The sequence below is a fragment of the Balaenoptera borealis genome (genome assembly GCF_965194805.1).
Source record: "Balaenoptera borealis genome assembly, chromosome: 3".
Taxonomy (NCBI): domain Eukaryota; kingdom Metazoa; phylum Chordata; class Mammalia; order Artiodactyla; family Balaenopteridae; genus Balaenoptera; species Balaenoptera borealis.
The window spans coordinates 115423857-115445315 of NC_138866.1; the positions used below are offsets into that span (position 1 = coordinate 115423857).

At 37.8% G+C, this 21459-nt stretch overlaps 1 protein-coding gene across 6 annotated transcripts in view; it reads left to right on the top strand.

The window, feature by feature from the left end:
• The window catches only part of MAP2K5 (mitogen-activated protein kinase kinase 5), a 263618-nt gene that overhangs the window by 17110 nt on the left and 225049 nt on the right, over window positions 1-21459 (top strand). For 5 of the 6 annotated variants that reach the window (XM_082383386.1, XM_082383387.1, XM_082383388.1 and 2 more), the window contains 2 exons: window positions 3238-3305; window positions 18467-18536. In XM_082383386.1, the coding sequence (XP_082239512.1) occupies window positions 3238-3305; window positions 18467-18536 (138 nt within the window). Of the gene's footprint in view, window positions 1-3237; window positions 3306-12210; window positions 12230-18466; window positions 18537-21459 lie in introns of those variants that run through there. The other variant, XM_082383391.1, reaches the window with a different exon arrangement.

The following is a 21459-nucleotide window of genomic DNA, read 5'->3' on the forward strand; positions in this document are numbered from 1 at the left end:
GCTACATAAGAGATTAGTCTGCTAACTGACTTCCCTCACAGTTACCAGATTATTTCAGGTAACTGAAATAATCCCTCAGAGATTTCATAGAATTTTAGAATTTGAGAATCTTTAGTTTTAAGTAGCCTTAAAGGTTCAAGCCCTGACTTTGAGAGCTTAGAGGATTCTTTTTGTTGTTGTTGTTCTTGTTACTGATTTAGAGAGATGTGATTTAAACGATTTTTTTCTGGAATCTGTGCCTTCTCTTTACAAATTATAAAAAGGTTTTTCACCTGTTTTATTGAACTCCAAGCACTTCCTCATTCCATGTGAACAATACCTTATTGAGATCTTGTGTATGTTGAAATTCGAATATAATCTGTCCCTTTGTAGCCAACCATCTCTGTAGCTAGCTCTAGTGTAGAAATGAGATTTACAAAAAGCTACTTTGTTCAGACTGGAAATTTTATCAAGTTCAGGACTTCATAGAACAAATCATTTTCGTACACATCCAAACTGAGATTTGACTTGGTTTTAAAACAAAAAATGTAAAGTGCTTTCATGTGTGGTAATATGTAACATTATATTCCTTTATACAATGTCTGTTTTTCCCCTTTGTTTCCTGCATTTGTATGACAGCTTTTTGACTTAACCTTGAAAATACTAGTTTCTGGAACCTCTATAGAAACTCCCTCTGTTTCCAAAATTAGAATGGCATTTCTCTCCCAATTTGGCTCTATATAGTCTGTAGCTATAAAAAAAAAAAAAAAAAAAAAAAAAAGAGGGAAGGAAAATGCTAGATCTCTCTGTAGTCCTTTATATATGTAACCTCCCTAGGAATGTGCCTTCTTTGTTACTGATAGTGACCATTGTGTGCCTTTTATACTGAAAATAGGCAGCTCTTGGTAGATAATACCAGTGGTGACTGTGACAGCTCCTAGCTATGCAGATATTCAGAGAGTTGGGAAACTGCAGGAGTGAACCTGTATCTAGGATCCAGGAACAATTACTTTGGAGAGAAAACCCCAGTGAGAGCTGTTGGCTTGGTCACTGAGCTGGACAGGCTCAAGTGCTGCTTTCCCTCATGATGTCAGATTGCTATTGGCTGTGGGAGAGAAAAAGAAGGTAGCGTTTTGCTCTGAAATAGGCTAATTAGGGAGAATACAAGCTCCCTTCTAGGGTTCCTATGGTGTGGTCACCAAACGGGGATACCTTAAGAACTGCGGCTGGACAGGAGGGAGGGCCTGCTGAGGTGTGGTGGGCTAAGATCCAGGTGCTGAACTGAACTCCCCCAGTGTTCTCAGTAAGAGTCCCCAGAGCGTGTCATGCTAGCTTATTCTCTTTATGGTGAGAGATTTGTCTTGTTCCCCAGGCCTGGGATCAGGTTCTCTGCATCTGACCAAATCAGCAATTAGATGCCCAAGAGTGACCAAAAAAATAATAACTCAGTTTAACAAGTGCACCAGAGCTGAGGCATCCAAATGAGAGAGGACCTGCCCCTTCCAAGTTGTCCCCCTGGGAGGCTGTGTACGCCTTCCAGCAATGCTGGCATTGCTCAACATGTTCTTAGCATTTTTCTTTCAACTGTACATTTAAAGTCTGCCACATATGCTGTTATCCTGTTGACAGATCTTAATCTTTAGAAGGATGAAGTAGCTAAGTAAATATTTAGAAATAGCCGAAAGTCATTCTGGGTCCTGCCTGGCAGATAGTATAGATGAGCGAGTAATCAGATGGCCAGTTCCATTTTGGGCTAAAAATGAGATCTGATATTTTCACTTGGTTTATCTTCAGGTTATTAAAACAGTTTTGAAGACATATTTCAAAACTGTTTTAAATAAGAGAAGGATCAATGAAGTAAGTACATTGTTTCTAGATGTGGCTGCTTCGGTGATCCACTTACTGAAATATATCCATTCTGGTTAAGTGTTTTGTGAAGTCTTATGATCCTCTAGTTTTGGTTTTTTTTTAAGAAATTTATTTAATTAATTAATTTATTTATTTTTGGTTGCGTTGGGTCTTCGTTGCTGCCCACGGGCTTTCTCTAGTTGCAGTGAGCGGGGGCTACTCTTTGTTGCGGTGTGTGGGCTTCTCCTTGAGGTGGCTTCTCTTGTTGCGGAGCACGGGCTCTAGGCGTGCGGGCTTCAGTAGTTGTGGCTCACAGGCTCTACAGCGCAGGCTCAATAGTTGTGGCTCACGGGCTCTAGAGCGCATGCTCAGTAGTTGTGGCGCACGGGCTTAGTTGCTCCACGGCATGTGGGATCTTCCCGGACCAGGGATTGAACCCGTGACCCCTGCATTGGCAGGCGGATTCTTAACCACTGCACCACCAGGGAAGTCTGTATCCTCTAGTTTTAAGACCATTAAATTATTCAACAATAGCACGAACCACCATTTGAAGCTTACTGTGGTCAGAGAGTACCCAGTACAATTGAAACAGTTCAGAAATAGAAAGAGAGCTACAAGATCAAGTGGGTTATGAGGAGAACTTTATTAGAGTTGCTTTGCAAGTTAACCTTATACTAGGCTCTCAGTTCTGTAAAAAGGGAATGATAGTAATCAAGTCATATTGTCCACATCATAGAATCATTGTGAGGCTTTTAAGGGGGTATGGAGCATAAATCACAGTGCCTTGCATACAGTAGTGTTCAGTAAATGTCAGCCATTTTTATTATACTATTATGACAGATTGCTTGGGAGAGAGGAAGAATGGAGAAAAGAGGGATGGGGTGCCGTGTGGGAAAGGAAAAAGTACTAATAGTTAAATAAAACTGGCCTTTCTTCGGATTTTAAAGTTCTCCAAACCAAACCTGTTCAGTCATACTCCAGTTATATTGACTTTATTTTTTAAATTTCTATTTATTTATTTATTTGGCCACACGCGCAGCATGGTGGATTTTACTCTCCCTACCAGGGATTGAACCTTTGCCCCCTGCAGTGGAAGCATGGAGTCTTAACCACTGGACCGCCAGGGAAGTCCCTATATTTACTTTAACTTAGGTACATGTCTTGAATGACACGAGCAATATTTTAATTTTCAGCTGTTCCTAAAACTTTTAGTTCTTTATTGAGATTCTGGTTGTATTCTAAACAGAAAAACAAAACCACGAACCAGTAACCTTAACATCCACAAAATATGGTGTTGAGAATTTGGATATCAAGTGTACAAACCAGTTGTATTATGTTCCCAGATAACATGGTTTTTGTACATTAAAAAATGCAAATCTTATCACTTGTATTATATTGCTTTTTAAACAGATGAAGATGAAGATGGTGATCGAATTACAGTGAGAAGTGATGAAGAAATGAAGGCAATGCTGTCATATGTAAGTATATTACAAATGAGGACTATTTTTAAAATGTTAATGTAATTGAGGATGCTGTTTCTTGGCATAGTGAAGATATAAAAGTAAATCACAGTTGCTATAACATTTTTCTATATAATATATAAGATTTTTAAAGATTTCCTTACGTGAAAGTTAAGGGCATTCTTTTCAAAAGACACTTACTGATCATATCATGAACATTAAGAATAATGCATCTTAATGACTTTTGCATTAGGTATGGTGCAGACTAAATGGACTATCAATTTCCTGTATTTTTTATGCAGTACTTAAAGTAACGGCTCATTAAAAACGAACCCCTGGGCTCTAAAAAATTTTTCAAAATCTACTTTCAACTGGAGATCTCTTTCACCCTTACAAACAGACTATAGTTATAATGTAGCTGCAGGCTTAATATGGATACATGATTTAAGATGTACTCTCAGTTATTTTATGCACTAACCACCCCACCCCAAAATGAACTACAGGGTTACTTACTGAATCTAAGTGATTTGAATATATCCCGAAATGACTTTTCTTTTGTGTTTCAAATTTCAGTGAAAATTTGCATTAACATTTGTCTCAGGACAGAAGTAGATAAACAGGAGAAAAGGATACATTTCTAAAACTTTAATACTAAGCTTGAATAATTCAATGACAATGAAGAGACATAGCTTCCCTGAGCCCTGATTTGTTCTTTTCTCTTATTTTTATTTTATTTTCTCTTATTCATTTTATTTTATTTTTTCTGAGTTTGCAGTCTGTGTACGAAACCTTCTCTAGTGGTCTGGCGAAAAGAGCATTGGACTGGAAGTAAGGAGACCGCTGCACTCCTCTGGCTTCCTGGCCTTAGGCAAAACACTTAACCTTTCTGTGCTGTAGTTGCCTCATCTGTCAATTGTGGATAATAATACTTGTCCTTTCTACTGCACAGGGTCATTGTGATGACCAAATGGGATAATAGATGTGAAAGCCCTTTGAAAAGTTAAAAGTTCTATACAAATGCAAAGTGGTATTATGGTGGAAATGATGGAATCAGGGCCCTTGCTTTTCAGTGAGACTCTAATCTCAGCCAATGGTTAGGTTGTAGGTTTTTGATAGACCTCAGCTTTAACCAGGATATTTTTTCGTCGTAATGAAAACTGTGAAATATCTGTATGGGTTTCCGCCAATAGTTTTAATTTAGGGTAGGAGGAAAGAGAACAAGAAGGATGGCATGATTAACAGAGCGTTGCATTCAGACGAGCACAGAGTAGGAAAAGTCAATTTCCCATTGACTTCTCATTAACTTATTTGAGAGTCTTTGTGCCCTGAGAATTTAGAGCAGGGCTCATCAGTACCTTGAAAGGCAGAGTAGGATTGTCTGCTGAAAGGTCTAGCACTAGTAATAATAGATTGGCTAACTCTCCTGAGAATGTGACATGCTTATTTTTAGAAAACACACATACACACACACGGGTTCTAGTTTTTTCACATACATCCACTGCAGAGAGTACATTACTGACATCAGTGTACTTTCATTATGTCTCTGACATAACCACACACAAAGGTGTATTTTCAAAAATGTACTTTTGGGAAGATCTAACAAATGGTGCTCTTTGAGAAATGTTACTGCATGTGATCACAGTGATAGTAATAATCATTTCCATTTCTAAGTGGCCACTATACACTAGATGCTTAAGGTGTTTAATTTTCTTTGGTTTTAATAATCACTCTGTAAAGTAGATATTATCATCCCTATCTTTCAGATGAGGAAGCTATGGTTAAGAGACATGCTAAAGGTCTTATAGCTAGTATGAATGTGAATATGGAATATAAGTTCAGCTTCTCCTTGTGCAAGGCCCATGCTCCTTCACTGTTTTATACTGTTTCTCTCCCATCCACCTTCCTGCACATTTGTACTGGGATCTTTTTGTGTGTTAAAAAATGAAATTCATCTGAGTAAATTTTAAAGATCTGATTGGCCTATCCCATCCAGCAGACACAAAGACACTCTAAAGACTTCTATAGGCAGGAGGCAGGGCAAGGAAGTTATTTTAGCTAAGAGCTGATTGTTTCAGGCAAGGTCACCTTCCTTTGGGGGACAGCAGGGTCTATCAGGTGGATTATGTGGCTAATGCTGACCAGGAAATCCCAGACTGAGTGGTTAAGATTATGTTCCTGGGAGAGGCTGAAACTGTAATTAGGTTAGGTACTTTAAGTCTTAGTTTGGTGACTTGGGCTTAGCACAGGCGACTCCATTTTGGGCCGGTTGTCTCTTTTTTAACATATGTCATCACCATTATTACATTCTGAATGATTTGTATTTATATAATACCTTAGTCGAGATATCTATACCAAATATTCCTTATGACTTGCGCTTATTTTCTCAAATGCAGTGTTTATTTTTGTGTTGTAGTACAAGTTCTGTAATTGTCCTTAAACTTAAAAGTCCCTGAGATTTCTTGAGCGACTTTTAGTTTGAAGGGAGCTCATCTAGCTTATTGATCCCTAAGTATTTGGATTTCATGAAATAATCAATTTTTCACTTTTAGATTGAGGGACAGACATAGGCGTGGTAACTTTAATTTTGCCAAACAAAAACATTAATAAAATAAACTAATAAAAATTATCTACCGTTAACCATTATTTTATTAGGGAAAAATAGTGGTAGTCATTTAAGAATTAAAACAGTGGGCAGTACCTAATCTCAAAAGTAAAGATGATCATTAAAGTGAATAAATTTAGTTTTATGTAAAACTCACTACATTTTTCTTATTTTTGTTAATTTGCTATGGCTGGTGAAAACTTTTTTCTATGCATTGGCAGTGGTCCATAGAATGGGGTCTAGATGGTCAAGTCTGAGTTTTCTCATGAATTCACTTAATATTTATAGATGAGAACCTGAGGCCCCAAGGTAGAGCTCCACTCTCCTAATTGTGAATGTTGGATCAAATTATTTTAAAGTGAAAATGAAAATATCCCTGAGAGAGATAATAAGTTTTAAGTTATTTAAAACCTAAATGGATTTCCTTTTCCTCTTATCTCTTGAGGCAGCCCCTACCATCACATACGCTTTGTTTATGTAGAGTCAGGCTCTGAATAAACAGTTAAAAAGTAAAGAGTAAGGGAATCTCCGTCTCAGAAAGCACAAACAAGATTGATTGGCTGTCATTTTGATCTGTCTTGGTTCTTCTGATTGAAATTCCTTTGGGTTACAGTTTTGCCATAAAGAGAACAATTTGGATTTAACCTCACAATAGATTTTGGTTATTAGTCCTCAGTTGCCAAACTATTATTAAAAACCTGCATTGGCCTTTATTTTTTAGGTTCAGTTTGGCTCTGAAAACTTTTGATTCCAGGATTTGGGTGGTGGGATAGGGAAGATACTGACAGATGACCATGTATTTACTGTTAAAAAAAAAAAAAAAAGCTATGTTTTTCATGTGGAATTCAATAAATTTGTAGTCACCTTAGTATTTCTTTAAAAACCATATGGGGAAAGCAAAACTAGGCATACTTTTACCATAAATCCTTTAAACATTCTTTTAAAAAAACTACAGTGTCTGAGTTGACACTTGCAGAATTACTTTTTTTTTTCCCCTTGGATGTAAGCATTTTCTGGCTTTGGGCCAACAGAAGCGTAAGTTTTTATCAGTAATTTAAATAGATTTTTGTATTAGACCTGAAAATGTTGCCTTTTTAATTGAAAACTTATCAATTATTTAAATTGCTAGCAGCCTTAGGCTGTTAATTTTATGTGTGCCATAATAATGGCATACAGTGGATTTTGATACATGTGACACATGGAATGTCTCATTGTGGTAAGGATTTGTCATGACAATAGGTTGTTGTGTGCTGTTAAATAATAACCAACATAGTAAACCAAAGTCTGTTGTCACACATTAGTACCATTTTATGTAAGTTATTTAGAAGTTGTATTCTTTTCTTCATTAGATATATTTTTAAGAGATAATGAGAAGAAAACAAAGCTATAATAAATTGTCTTTTAAGAAAATGTAAAGTAATTTGGTCTCCAAGGAGATATTTAATGTATTGAGAGAATTCAGCAGCCAAGTGTTATTACAGCACCATTGTGATCGCTCTCTGCATTTTGTTATGAGTTTGTGTTAATCAACAATCTGTTTTTATAGCGTAGTTTCTTGTAAGTTATGTTGTTAGAATATTCTACTTCTGGGATCATGGCTTGTCCTCTGACGCTATTGTATCTTTTTAATTTCTCCATAAAGTATTTTTTTAATTAGAATTTGAAATGCTTTACTAGGAAAAAAATACAGCCAACCTACATATTCTGAAAACTAAATACCTGATCATTGCTAATTATTTAAAGGACTCTGTTAAATATTCCCTTAAAGTAGTTTAAATTTTTTTGTTGTTCTTGTCTTCTCTCATTTTCCAGAAAGACTGAAGATAGTATACTGCTTTTCTCCTTCCATCTTTTTGTAATTGTTGTATGGTAGTGCTGGCCTCATTTCCTTATAGCATCAAGCACAACAGTGCTGGGCCTTATTTATTGATTCATCATAAGCTTTATTTATCACTGAGACCCAGTTATAGGAGGAGGTTATTTTTATGTTAACCTCTGCTTTTAGGTGACCTTTCATCAAGAAACTCAGCAGTACATCTTGCTTTTGTAAGTGGATTCCTATTTGTTTTTGCTAAATCCTGTGGCTAGTAAAGGATTTATTACACCTAGTTCTCTCAATACTGAGAGGCTTATATGAGTAGAGCACAGTATTAATAAGAATAAGTTTCTTCATTTTGCCGGTTCTCTCTCTTTATACCGTTTCTCCACATTGCCGGAAGAGCATGGGATGAGTTTAACTGTAATGCCTCCCATTATGGCAGGGACCTTGTGTTTTATTGGAGTGTAAGTATTCCCTTTGGTATACTTGACGGTAGTGTACCTTGTTAGATGTTGGGTACCATGAGGGAAAATACTTTTTGACCTCTGTAGCACCTTGTAAATTGGGATATGATTGGCTTTATCCTAGCATGCATAACTTGGAGACTGCCTCAAAAATCATAGTTGCTCAAGGAGAGTTGGAAGGGAACATTAGAGGTCTTGTCCAACTGTCTCATTTTACAGATAAGGAATCTGAGGCCCAACGAGCTCAGATTCAGTTTGCGGTCACATTGCTAATGAGTGGGAAGACTTGGACACAGACCTAGGTCTTGGACGTCCAGTCTTCCCTCCTGGTGGTTTTAAGTGATGTTTTTGTTTTGGCATTTATTGAGATCCTGCAGAAGAAGCTTTGCAAATACTACTGTTTTCCTGGTAGCAAAAAATAATGCTATTTACTAGAATGTTAGTGTACCTGAGTTTGAAAAGGAATGCAAACAAATACTCTGTGGGCTTTTGAAGTTTTCAAGATTTTGTCCTTCCTACAAGGCTGAATTTTACCACAGAATTTGTTGCCCACTTAGTTGCTGAATATTTAATAGCCTCAGAGCCTTTACTATTAGGAAGTTTTCTTTAAAGAGCAGAGATTCGAAGCTTATTTTCCACATGGTGCTTTTAAACATGCTCCATTTTAAGTAGGTCCTACTTTGAACTTAACTTTGTATTTGGTATAGTCATCTCGGTCTTCAGTGAGTGATTAGTCCCCTAATTCAGCACGATCCATCTAAACAAGTGATAATACTCGATACTCTCCTGGCAGGGTGGAGAAACAGTGAAAAGAGTGAGACAGGAAAACTGAATGAAATAAATAAATAGTTGTGGAAATTATTCAGTTTTTTTTTTTTTCACTCAAATAGTGATGTGCTCTAAGCTGTAAGTAAAGTTTATGTTCTGTTTTCTCATCCTAGTCAAAGAATGAAACTTTTTTTCAGGCAGATTATTTTAACTCTCTTCTCTGTGTTGTCTGGGTCATATGGATGCCCTTGAAATAGTGATAAGAATGTAGTAGCCCCTTATTTAGCCCCTCTTGTGAAATATCTTGGGACGTCTGTGCTAGCAAGAAGCAGAAGCAGACTGAAATTTGCATCAGTTTATTATGCAGCTCATGGAAGCAAACGAAGAGACAGCACAAGCAGACCTCAGCCAGGTGGCATCAGGGCATTCTGGGTGCTTTGAACCACCAGTATTTTGTCATTAACATGGCTGTGCTCCCAGTTCAGCTCCGTCTCTGTGGAGGGCTCAGTGTGGACTACAGGTTGATCCCTCTGGGGTCCTATGTTGAGGCAGCTGGCATGAGGGGGCAGAAAAATGTAGGACATCAATTAGCCCTTTGGTGGCTATGGTAGGGGCTTCTCTTCCGGAGAGAGATGGGGTGCGAGGGAATGATGGACCTCTAGCAGTAGGATTTTTGTGGGGCATAACCAAGGTGTTAGGCTCTTGTTGGCAGCTCCTAATGAACCTGTTCTCTTAGGGCCAGTTTTACTGGAAACAGGAGGTGTATTTTCTACGTATATCTGAAAGATGAATATAAATTTGCTATAATACAGTAAAGTTAGAGGAATTCAGGTAAATTATCAACCTAGGAATATAATATGTCCAAAAAGGTGTAAATTGAGGTAATTGGAAATTTCAAAACAAGTTGTTTCTCTCTTAATATATGTTTCTCTGTTACATATATGTTCTTTACTCATTCCTCACTACCTTTTCAATTATTTTTTAACAGCATTTGAGCAGTAGGCTGGATCTTTATTGAACACTATTGGAACTGGCCAAATAAAGTAGTTTATTTGTAAGGGAATGTTCCGTTTGGCCTGCTGGCCACATGACCTGATGGTCCTGTTTTATTTAAGTTGTAGGTTCCCTGAAGCTATTTAAACTTCTCCTACTTTGGAAGTATGGCAGAATTGGTACAACTTAGAAATCAGGTGAAAGGTCACTGTAGACAGTGCCTCAAGCTAACCATGGTGATGGTGATGACTGTGAAAGCTTCAGCTGAGGGGATCCTGCAAGGTTTGGACCCATTGCTGAATACAAATTTAAACTCGTTCTGCCAGTGCACGTCACCTTAAACTTAGCCAAGTTGAATTTCATCTGCTGTTGGCTATCCAAACCTCCATTCTTTTAAGACCATCTGGAGCTCCCTAACATCCTTTACAGTTTTACTGTCCAAAACAAATAGTGTTATCATTAAACTTGGCCAACTCACTGTCTGTTTCATTTTCAAATCACTAGTAAATACATAAGTACAGTAACATTAACCTATAAAGAGGCCTCAGAGTTGTTTCCTGCTGACCTTTTCACTGGAAGACTTTTCATTGTGATTTTCTGTCTCATCATCTAATCAATCCATGACCATATGTGGACCCTTGGTCTAGAGTCATTAAGGAAGAGCATGTGCACGCTGTAGTCACCTCAAGGCAGGGGCAATGAGTTATCGAGGAGTGGGAGGACCTGAAGCCAGGTAAGTAAATATAGTTATTAATTTGGTATTCAAAATAGATTAGCTTCATATTAGCTTCAGTTGTGTGCTTCTTAAGAGACCAGCGTCACAGAGGGGATGCCTCTTAATGTAAAGTATGAGAAGTAATTGAAAGGAGGTATAACTGATGGCACATCTGAGTAGTGTTGTAATTGAATTTGTAGCCATTTGACAGAGTTAAAATTGTTGGGTTCTTCACTAGGAAAACTAATAAGTTAACTATGGACTGCAAATAGTTGGTTAGTTTATTGATTATTGCTGTAATTACTGACTGAGCTACATATAACGGGGTATGCTTGCAATATTGACAAAACAAGAATTTGAAAGTTTTATCATTAGTAGGGAAAAGCCAGCATGCTCATTCTTTATAAGTATATTCCTCATACTGTACTGTTTATGTTGTCTGTTAGAAAGCATGCTAAGGAGAGATTTAAGAAACCTTTCTGTTATAAATGTATAGAAGAATAATAAATAAGCCTGATTTGATGTGAGTTGATACGTAAGGCTTGCCACTGAGTAAGTTAGAATGTATAACCAATGAGAGTACCTAGTCACCACGTCTGTATTAATTCCTATTTGCCTCCTTCCCTTAAACCTTGTGGAGCAGCCATTATGTGTGAGGCATGGTGCTAGGCGTTCTACGGCAGTAGTTTCTTAGATTTTTGGGGACACAGGGCTTTTTGAAAATGTGAGGAAAGTTGTTTATTCTTTTCCCAGAAAATTCACACAGTGCAACATTTCACCTAGAAGTTCAGGAATTTCAAGGATCTCCCAGGCCCATATAGACCCCAGGTTAATACCTCTTCCATAAGAGATAATAAAGTGCACAAGACATGGTCCATGCCCTTGATGAACTTCCAGAAAGAGAAACAGACAATGTTCCTTACAGTACCCTTTTACTTATTTTATTACTTATAGTACTGTAGTAATTGAGGGAAGGGGAGGAGATACTGACTCAGCCTTGATAAACAATTAGTTAAATTCTGCCTCTGTACTTGGTCTAAACATTTCAGTGTTCTCGTTTAGTGGTTTCTGTGTCACCCTATCGTTATGGCCATTTTTCTTCTATGTACTATTGCTTGGAAGTGGGAGATTCGCAGCCCTGTGCCCTATTTTAAGATGTTTTTCAAGTACTTTATTAAAAAGTTTCCATATACCAGCTTCTGTGATTTTGATCTTCCTAACACCTTTATGAGGTGAGCAAGGCAGCTATTTTTCTCATTTTTACAGCCGAGAATACTGAGGCACAAACAAATTGGATTCCTTTCTCAAGGTCATACAGCTATGTAGAGCTGGGACCTGAGATCATTCACTGATTTGCTCACTTATTCATACAGCCAGTTTTTCACACATTAAATATTTATGGGATGGCAACTCTCTGGCCAAGCCCTATGCTAGTTGGTGGAGGTGCAGTGAGCATATAGTTCACTTTTTCAAGGAGCTCATGCTCCAGTCAGGGAAGTTAACAAAAAAGGAAACAGTGTTTGGTGTGGGAGGACGAGAAAGACTCAGAATTACCAGGCACAGTGATAAATGCTGTCATATGCCTAAACATTAGGTGTTCTGTGAGCACAAAAAAGGAGCACCTGATCTAGCTCTGGGGACAGAGAAGGCTTCCTGGAGAGAGTGGTGTCTAGGTGGAGTAGGTGAGGACAAGGGGACTGGGAAGGGTGTTTGAGCAGAGAAAACAGTGTTTAAAGGCCCAGGTGAAAGGATGCCTGGTGCATTCAGGAGGAGCTACCCATGATGAGTGTGGCGTGGACAGTGGGGGGAGGGTATGAGATGAGGTTGGGAAGGCAGGTGGGCTAGATCGTGGAGGGCCCTAGCTTGAGGATTTGAGAACTGGGGAAAATGTAGAGTTAATAAGACTGGTGATTGATGAGATGTGGGGAAGAAGGAAAGAGAGATGGTCTGGACGACTCCCAGATAACTGGTTTGGGAAGCTAGGTCATGGTGATCTCATTCATCTGGATAGTGAACCCATGTGGTGGAAGACAGGCCTAGGGCATGAGGTGGGGGTGGGAGAGGTAGGGACCTACTGAATTTGAGGGGCCTCTGGACAACCAGTTGGGTATGTTCCGAATCTTAGGAGAGAAATCTGGGCTGGGAATAAAAGTTTGTGATTCATCAGCTCCTAATTAGTCTCAGTGACTCCTCTGGTAATTGAAACCTTTGAAGTGGCTGAAGTTAACTCCGGGAGAGTACAAAATAAAAAGAGAAGGTTGATGAAAAACCATGGGGAACGTGAGCATTTAAAGAAGGGATGGGGAGAGAACCACTTACAGGAAGCTGAGTAGAGTGGTAAGAGAGGTAGGAGGAAAATGTGGACAGGCGGGGGGAGTTGCTGAAGAAAGAGGGAGAAGTCACCAGCCAGCACAGTTACCTGCATCACACCATGCTGCCTTCCCCAGCCTCTGAAAGATCAGGTGACATGGCCTAACCCACACAAGATATGAATGAAGAAGCTTTCCACCAGCTCAGCAGTCCACCCAGTAGCCTGCTTTAGTTAAAGGTTTTGAGGTACGAGAAATAGGAGATAACTTACCTTTTGACTCTCAAATAGCAAACATACATTTTATGTTCTGAGTGCATGTACTAGAATGAAAGAAGTGTTTTTCTTGGTTGACTGATAAACCGTTCGCTACATCTGTGAAACAGGGGTGATGATACTCCCAGAATAGGATAGGGTTGTGAGAAACTAGATGAATAAATGTAAATATCTAGTATTGATACTGAACAAGGGCTCGTGTGCCTGAGGTGCAGAGAGCCAAACTCTGACAACAGGGTTTGCAGCAAAGTGAGGGTTTATCTGCAGGGAGCCAAGCCAGGAGAATGGGCAGCTCATGCTCCAAAGACCCGAACTCCTCCATAGCTTTCAGGCAAGGGTTTTTAAAGACAGGGTGAGGGGAAAGGGTCATAGGAAGCTGATCAGCTCGTGGACCTTCTTCTGATTGGTTGGTGGTGAGGTAACAGGGTGATGTTTAAGGAATCACAACCTTCTGGTTCCAACCACTCTGGGGTCTAGTGCTTGTGGTCAGCATGTAGTCCCATCCTCCCTCCACCTGGGTGGGAGTCTTAGTTTCTATAGAACAACTCAAAGATATGCATCAGATTGTTATCTGTATGCCCTGAGGAGGCATTAGGAGGCCTGTGACTCTGTTGTCCTAATAGTTAACTGCTTGAGTCTGCTCTTTGGAACTCAGGGAAGCCTAGGAGACTAAAGCCTTTTTCTACAAACAAGAAACGGGGGACGTGGAGGGGCTTTTGTACCCAGGAGGGCCCCGAAGGGTCCTGCTTGGTTTCAATCCCTCCTTTCCTTTGATACTCCTCAATCCTGAGGAGAATGGGGGCAGGACAAGAAAGGGAATAAAATTTTGGATGGAGACGTTAATCATAAACTTGGCAGGGGGTTTGGGGGGCTCGGTTTCAGTGTTGAGCCTAACACACAGTAGGTATTCAATAAGTGGTAGTTGTTTCTGTGTATCTCTCTCTCACTGTTTTCTCTCCTTTCAGTAGAGAACTTGTGCCTTGTAAAGTTAAACTGTGCTGTTTTGGAATTCAAGTTTTTATATGGCAGATTTCCATGAAGAAAAAAATGTCATTATTGATTGAGTTGTGCTGTTAGAATTAAAATTAGGTTCATAACAAATAGGAACACTGTATGATAAACTTGCAAACAGAACAAAGCCAAAAATTGTACTTGCTATCCCCTTGTTGAATCTGGCCCTCTCTTTCAAATTAATTAGATATTTGGATAACTATGCTAAACTTTGTCACATCCTTATTAAAATTGTGTAAGGATTTTGAAGAACATCTCAGAGGGACTCTGAAACTAATCTGAGTCTGGTACTGGAGATTCCATTAGCAATCACAAAACTGATTAATCTTTTACTCAGTTAGCTTATTGATTATTGCTGCAATTACTGCATGTAATGGATTCTACTAGGGATACCAGAGAAAACATGTTTTATAACTGCTGCTGATGTGTTCAGTTCGAGTGCAAACGTGTTCAGTTTGTACTTTTTATACATAACCATTTTTGTGTTTTTAAATTCCATAACACTTCTACTCAGAAAGTGCTGTGCTTAATATTGTTTCACTACTAGGAGGTTCACTTTTAAATTCCTCAACTACTAATCATTACAGTTTACAAATGCCTTCACTAATTCTATTGCTGCAGTTTAATTTTGAGCTTCACAGTAAGAAGATAGAGTAAGTATCTTTACTCTCATTCAGAGGAAACTAAAGTTCAGTGATAAGGTTAAATGACTTCCTGAAGACTATACAGGTTAATAAGTGGCAGAATCGGGATTGGACTCCATTTCAATCGGTAAATATTTATCAAACACCTACTATGTGCAGGACTTTGTGTTAGGGGCAATGAAAGCCAGGATAGGATTATAGAGATTAAGCAAAGAAGCTTTTTGGATAACGTCAAATTATGGCTCCATTAATGTTATCATTGTCACTTTGTTACTTTTCTGTCCAAGCCATATTAAGTATATTGGCGTAAAAGATTTAGATTTTTCTTTGGTTCGGTTGGTTGTCTTTTCATTTTGTTTTTTTATCTAGTGGAAGTCTTGTCTTTGTCATTATTGCTTATTTTATCACTATTTAGAGCAAAATTGGAAATATCCCCTTAAAGGGAGAATATATAAAACCCTGAGAGAGAATGAAGATCTAAAAAAGAACTTGCTTTGCAGCTTATTAAGTGTTCTCATGTTTTCTCATGTGAGTTTCACAATAATCCTGTGGGTGCATACCACCTTCATTTTACAGCTGAGTAAACTGAGGTGAGGTGAGCGTTTCTTCACTGAGATCATCAGCTAGAAGTGGCCAGTACTGAGACCCCAGGGTTTGAGCCTGTAACTCCTCTAAGTGCCTTGCTCATCTCACTGGGCAGCACAGGCCTTGTGGCTCATCAGGACTGCTCTGTGCCAGGAGGTATTGCACATGGCCCACGTTTTATTCTTGTTCCTTAGGGAATGCCTTGTGAGTAGTGGCCTGAGCTCCTAGGTCTAGTGCCTCCTTGATGGCCCCCCGACCCTCACCAGGCCGGCTCCTGAGAGGTCGGTTGCCTAGAGTGGGCCCATGCCATGGGTTTAATTACCACCCTTTATAGTTTGTCCTTGATGGTGAATTACTTTGGTGTGTGAAACAAAATTCTCTGTTAATACGAACACAGATCAAACCCAGTATTTTAGCAGGAGAAAATGTTCCTAGGATTTGGAAGAATTGTACAAAACAAAAAACAAATCATAACTACTTGCTTTGGAGAAACTGTCAAGTGGCATACTTAATATCATTACCGTGGCTGTGTTAATCACTGTACAAAGAGATGTTTTTAGATTGCTAAAAAATTCCTGCAATGATTATAAAAGTATATATAGTTTCCCAGTTGATTTGAAATGAAAGGGAAACCATTTTTATTTATATATTTTGTGAGGTAAATAAATAAAGTTGGAAAACAGGTCAATTTCATGCATGCAAGGTTTTATAGTAGGAAAAAAATGCCTTGCACCTGTTCTGACCCTTTACATTTGAGGTTATTTGTTTTCAAACTTGACCCCAAGCACCAGTTTCACACAACTCTGTAAATAATTTGTTAGATAAAGTATAAGGATATTTTATTTGTTTTGATTTCTAGGATTGTGGTAAAGTAGTAACTGAAATTACTAACCTATTGTACATAGCAGTTAATTAAAGAAAAGCATTAACTATAGGAGAACACCACCACTGCTGTTGTCTTGTATCAGTATAAAAAGGCAGTAATTTTTTTGACAGCCACTGATTGGAAAGTTGCTTGCAGCCTTCCAGAAGCAAGAGGGTACATGCTGTGGATCAATAACCGGCAAATTTCCCATTAAAAAGAATACCTGAGCAATGTTCCAAATAGCCACTGGCATCTTAATTTTCCATGAAACCTCAAATACTTGTGTGCTGAGGACAAGTCATTTTCGGACAATTTTTCCAGACTACTTGTTAACAGTTATTGCTGTCCCAAAAGGTTGACAGCCTACATGATTGATATTTCATTTACTTGTCATCACTGCCTGAGTAATGGCGAGCACTATATTTCTGTGATTTTAAGGAATATAGTTTCCTGAAAGACATTTGCCTTAGTATGTATTCCAGAGAGCGTATCACACATGTTTATGCTTTATGTATATACGTTTTTACATCTATAGAAGGAGAGGATCAGTTTCCTATACAGTTTGAATGTCCTCAGAAGGCAGGGTATACTTATATCAGTCCATAGCCATCAAAAATACACTTTCACTTTGTTTTTAGGGCTAAGAGCCTTAGACTTGTTAACTTGTGATTCTAAAGATGATGTAGAATTTTATAACTCCCCTTTATTTATAAGGGAAAAATAAACTTGATCTTGTAATTTTAATTATTACATAAAAGCAATAGAAAGATATATGTACATATTTTTTAGAAAGAAACTTTTGAAGAATGTCAGCAAATAATGATTATCAAGGAGGAATTTTCTGAAAATATGATAGTTAAATAGAAAATGTGCTTATGTTTTTTAATATAGAAACAACAAGTATTAAAGGGGAATTCTGCTCTGTGACAGCCCCTCACAACACAAAATCAGTGGTTTTCAGCGTTGATATTTTCCACCAAGAACATCACTGTTGTTTGTCAAGTGTTAAAAAAAAGTTAGGACAAGGACTTCCCTGGCGGTCCAGTGGTTAAGACTCCGTGCTTCCAATGCAGGGGGCGCGGGTTCAATCCCTGGTCAGGGAACTAAGATCCCGTATGCCACGTGGTGCAGCCAAAAAAAAAAAAAAAAAAGTTAGGGCACAGAAGCCACATGCAAGTTAGGTGGACATATGCTCACCAATTAGCATATTAAAGAAAATGGGGATAGACTGTAATACAGCCTACTGAATGAACTTGTTTATGATGGAGTGTGAAAGCTTTTTGAACTTGGAACTTAATTTTTCATGCCCAGATTTTTAAAGTGAAATTTGATCTATACTAAAGTATTTAGAAGACTAAAACGTGAAAGGTATGTTTGCTTGAAACTGGACTACCTTTTCATCATATTAATCCTGTCATCTTTGGATGGATCATATCTTGTTTCCTTGTTCCACAGTCTCTGTGATTTTGATTTCCATTATCTGTACATTTTATACACAAATATGAATAATGTTTGATTAACTGACTGGCATATAGGTCCAAGCTAAATGTGAGGCGTCTCCATTTTGCTTTGTAAAATCCAGGGAAAAAGAACAAAAGGCAATTTGAGAAATTTCTACTAAAATGCTTTTTGTGTCATTTTAATTTATTTTTACATTTTTTTTATAAGACTCTTTTTTTTTTTTTTAATGTGGACCGTTTTTGTTTTATGTTTTGGTTTTTTGGCCATGAGGCATGTGGGATCGTAGCTCCCCAACCAGGGATCGAACCTGCACCCCCTGCATTGGAAGGCGAAGTCTTAACCATTGGACCGCCAGGGAAGTTCTTGTGTCATTTTTAATATATGTCATTTTCAGAACATTTCTAGAGATCAGATACTAACGTAAAATCTTAATCAACATTTTTTACTCTTAAAGATAAATGACAATATGGAGGATAACACTATTACTGGACTTTTAGTCCTGAGTATTCACTATAGTCATTTTGATGTGCAAATAGGGAAAAAGAATTCTCGAGGCTGATATGTATATACCAGTAATTTACAAAAGTACTATGAATTAAACAACCCATAAGTGTCTGTTCCAGTATTCATACATTACTGAGTAATCTCTTTCTATAATCTCTTTGCAGTATTATTCCACAGTAATGGAACAGCAAGTAAATGGACAGTTAATAGAGCCTCTGCAGATATTTCCAAGAGGTAATGTTGAACAAATTCTAATCAACAATGATTATTTCAGTAAACTGTTTCATCAACAGTTATGTTTTCCAAAGGTTTAAATGCACATAACATGATGTTCTGCTCTTAATTTGAAAGAACAAAAGAAGTATTCATTATCATGGGGATTGCAGGCTGTATTATAGTTATGGCAGATAGAATATCTAATTTACTAGAGTAAATTAAACTAACTAGATTGGTTTTCGTTTTTGAAGTACATACTTACATTCGCTTAAAGAACTCTTTGGGGGTCCACATGGTTTCTAAACCAAGGCAAATGAATGACTTTAATTTTGGATATGTATAAATTGTGGCTCATGATGGTAGCCAGAGCTGCTATTGAGTAGAAAGCTTTCAGCTAGTGCAGAAACCAAGATTTACTGGGGGGTTTTAGGAGCGATATTTTGGTGGAATGTTTGGTGCTTGATTTTGGGGGGAGACATTTTCTAAATAATTGAAAATCCTCATAAATAGGAATTTGATTGTTAAGTTTCCAAAAATATGAGCTAATGAGAGTGACCCTTGGTGAATCACCTGGTCAAATCATTTGTTTTTCCCTTTAGGTTTGATAGTACTAGCCTTGTATCAGATATGATTGCTCAGCTGTATATAAATGTTCCCTCAAAATTTGAATAATGGGGCTTCCCTGGTGGCGCAGTGGTTGAGAGTCTGCCTGCCAATGCAGGGGACACGGGTTCGAGCCCTGGTCTGGGAAGATCCCACATGCCGCAGAGCAGCTGGGCCCGTGAGCCACAGTTGCTGAGCCTGCGCGTCTGGAGCCTGTGCTCCGCAACAGGAGAGGCCGCGATGGTGAGAGGCCCGCGCACCACGATGAAGAGTGGCCCCCGCTTGCCGCAACTAGAGAAAGCCCTCACACAGAAACGAAGACCCAACACAGCCATAAATAAATAAATTAAAATTAATTAAAAAAAAAAAAGAAAAAAAATTTGAATAATGGTGAAAAAGAACAGTTTAATTATATAAACCGTTAGGTCTTTCACCCATTATACATTGCCCCACTTGGAAATCTATGTTTTCTAACTGATGGAACAGATAAGAAAATTCTCTAAGTAAGTCTTCTAGAAATAACTTAATTGAAATAATTAAAAGTTAAACTTACCTTCGTTAACTGATAACTGTACAAATAATCATGGTGTGGGTTTTCCAATTAAGCATTCTAGACTTTCATTACCTGTAACTCTCTGAAGTTTGAATAGCTTAATTAACCAGTAGACTCCTATTTGCACTGATAGTCTCCAGCCCATGAGAAGATCTGGGTTCAAGAGTAATGCTGTTCTTCTAGCATTAACATGGGCAGCGGGATTAGGAGTATTTAGTACATTATTAATAATAACTTATTAAAGACCTAAGTAAGTAAATAAAATTGGGCCGTTGATAGCGTGTCTGAAATAAGATTATGATTATTTCAGTTCTTCAGTTGTACCTGAAGACTAAAAACTAAAAAAAAGAAAAGAAAAAAAAGAAAATGTTGCCATTTCTGTGTATTAAGCCAAGAACAGGGTGCAGATTATTTCTTAATATTTTCAATAACCAGAGAATTTGGGCAAGTTTCAAAATTGTTTCTCCACAAGGAATATTTTTTTTACCAGCTGAAAATTTCCATTCATTGCTTTCCTACTGGATGACTTTATAGCTCTTTTGTAGCAAACCCCAGAAAGTATCCTGGAGAATTATAATTCTAATGCTGAGGGCCTTCATTTTTTTTTTTTCCAAAAAGTATTTACTTCTGTTCATCCAGAATCTTTCTAAGTTCTGTTTGTTTTCTTTTATCTTGTGAACAGCCCCTGTCAGTGTCCCTGTCCATATCATTGTGCCCCTCCCATGATAAATAACAGCCATTTTTAGCCATCTTCGCTGTTCAGACACTAATATTGCTTTGTGTGTCACCATTTCTAGTTCTCCCAACAGTCATGCCTATTATTATTGCTTCCATTTTATACTTGAGAATATTAAGGTTCAGAGACGTTAAGTAACTTCAGAGTCACAATTTTTAAGTGGTTAATATACCCTTTGAATAAGAATTGTGTTTAAGTTGTAATTTGCTTAGAGTAGAAGGGCTATATGCTCTTAATGTAGGTTAAAATAGTAGAGTGTGCATGGGGGTAGTTTGGAGGGCTTGGTAGGAGTGTGGAGAAGAGTATATTGTAGGGAGGAGATTCTTAAAAGAAAATGTGACATGTGAGTGTCACATGTAGTCCTAGGACAGAACCTATTAGTCTCCAATAAATTACTGAATACAGTTGTTCCACGCCAAATTTAAATTTTTTAAAATATGAGACTCAGTCTCCCTATCTCTGTGGTTTTGTGCATACTGTTATATGTCTTTAGTTTTCTACAGTTTTTTGCTTTTTGCTTATTTGTCTACACAAAGTGTAGATTTTATGCAATTTTATTTTTCATATAATTTTACATACATCTCTAAATATATATAAAATTTTATGTAAGATTTATATAAATTTAGAGGTTATACAGATTTTTACAGTTAGAGTATAGACATTGGGTATATTGCCTGCGTCTACTGAGTTGGTTAGAGGCTCTTAGACCTTAGATTCTGTGATCAGGCCCCATGTGAAGAAGAATCTCTAGACTGAGCAAATCAGAGGACAGGAGGAAACAGTTCTCTTCTAACATCAGGTCTTCTCATTCCAAGTGGCACAATCTCATTGGATAGTAACTCCCAGCTCAGGGCTAAGTTCTCTTTGTAGTTAAAAGATACGTTAACTATTAATAAGTATGAAAATTCACTAGCTTTACAGTTACTTCTGACTCCACAACTTTAGGAAATATGAGGTTACTGGGTTTTTTTGAATACTGTTTACTTTTTATTTTATTTTTTAATTAATTAATTAATTTTTGGCTGCATTGGGTCTTCGTTGCTGCGCGC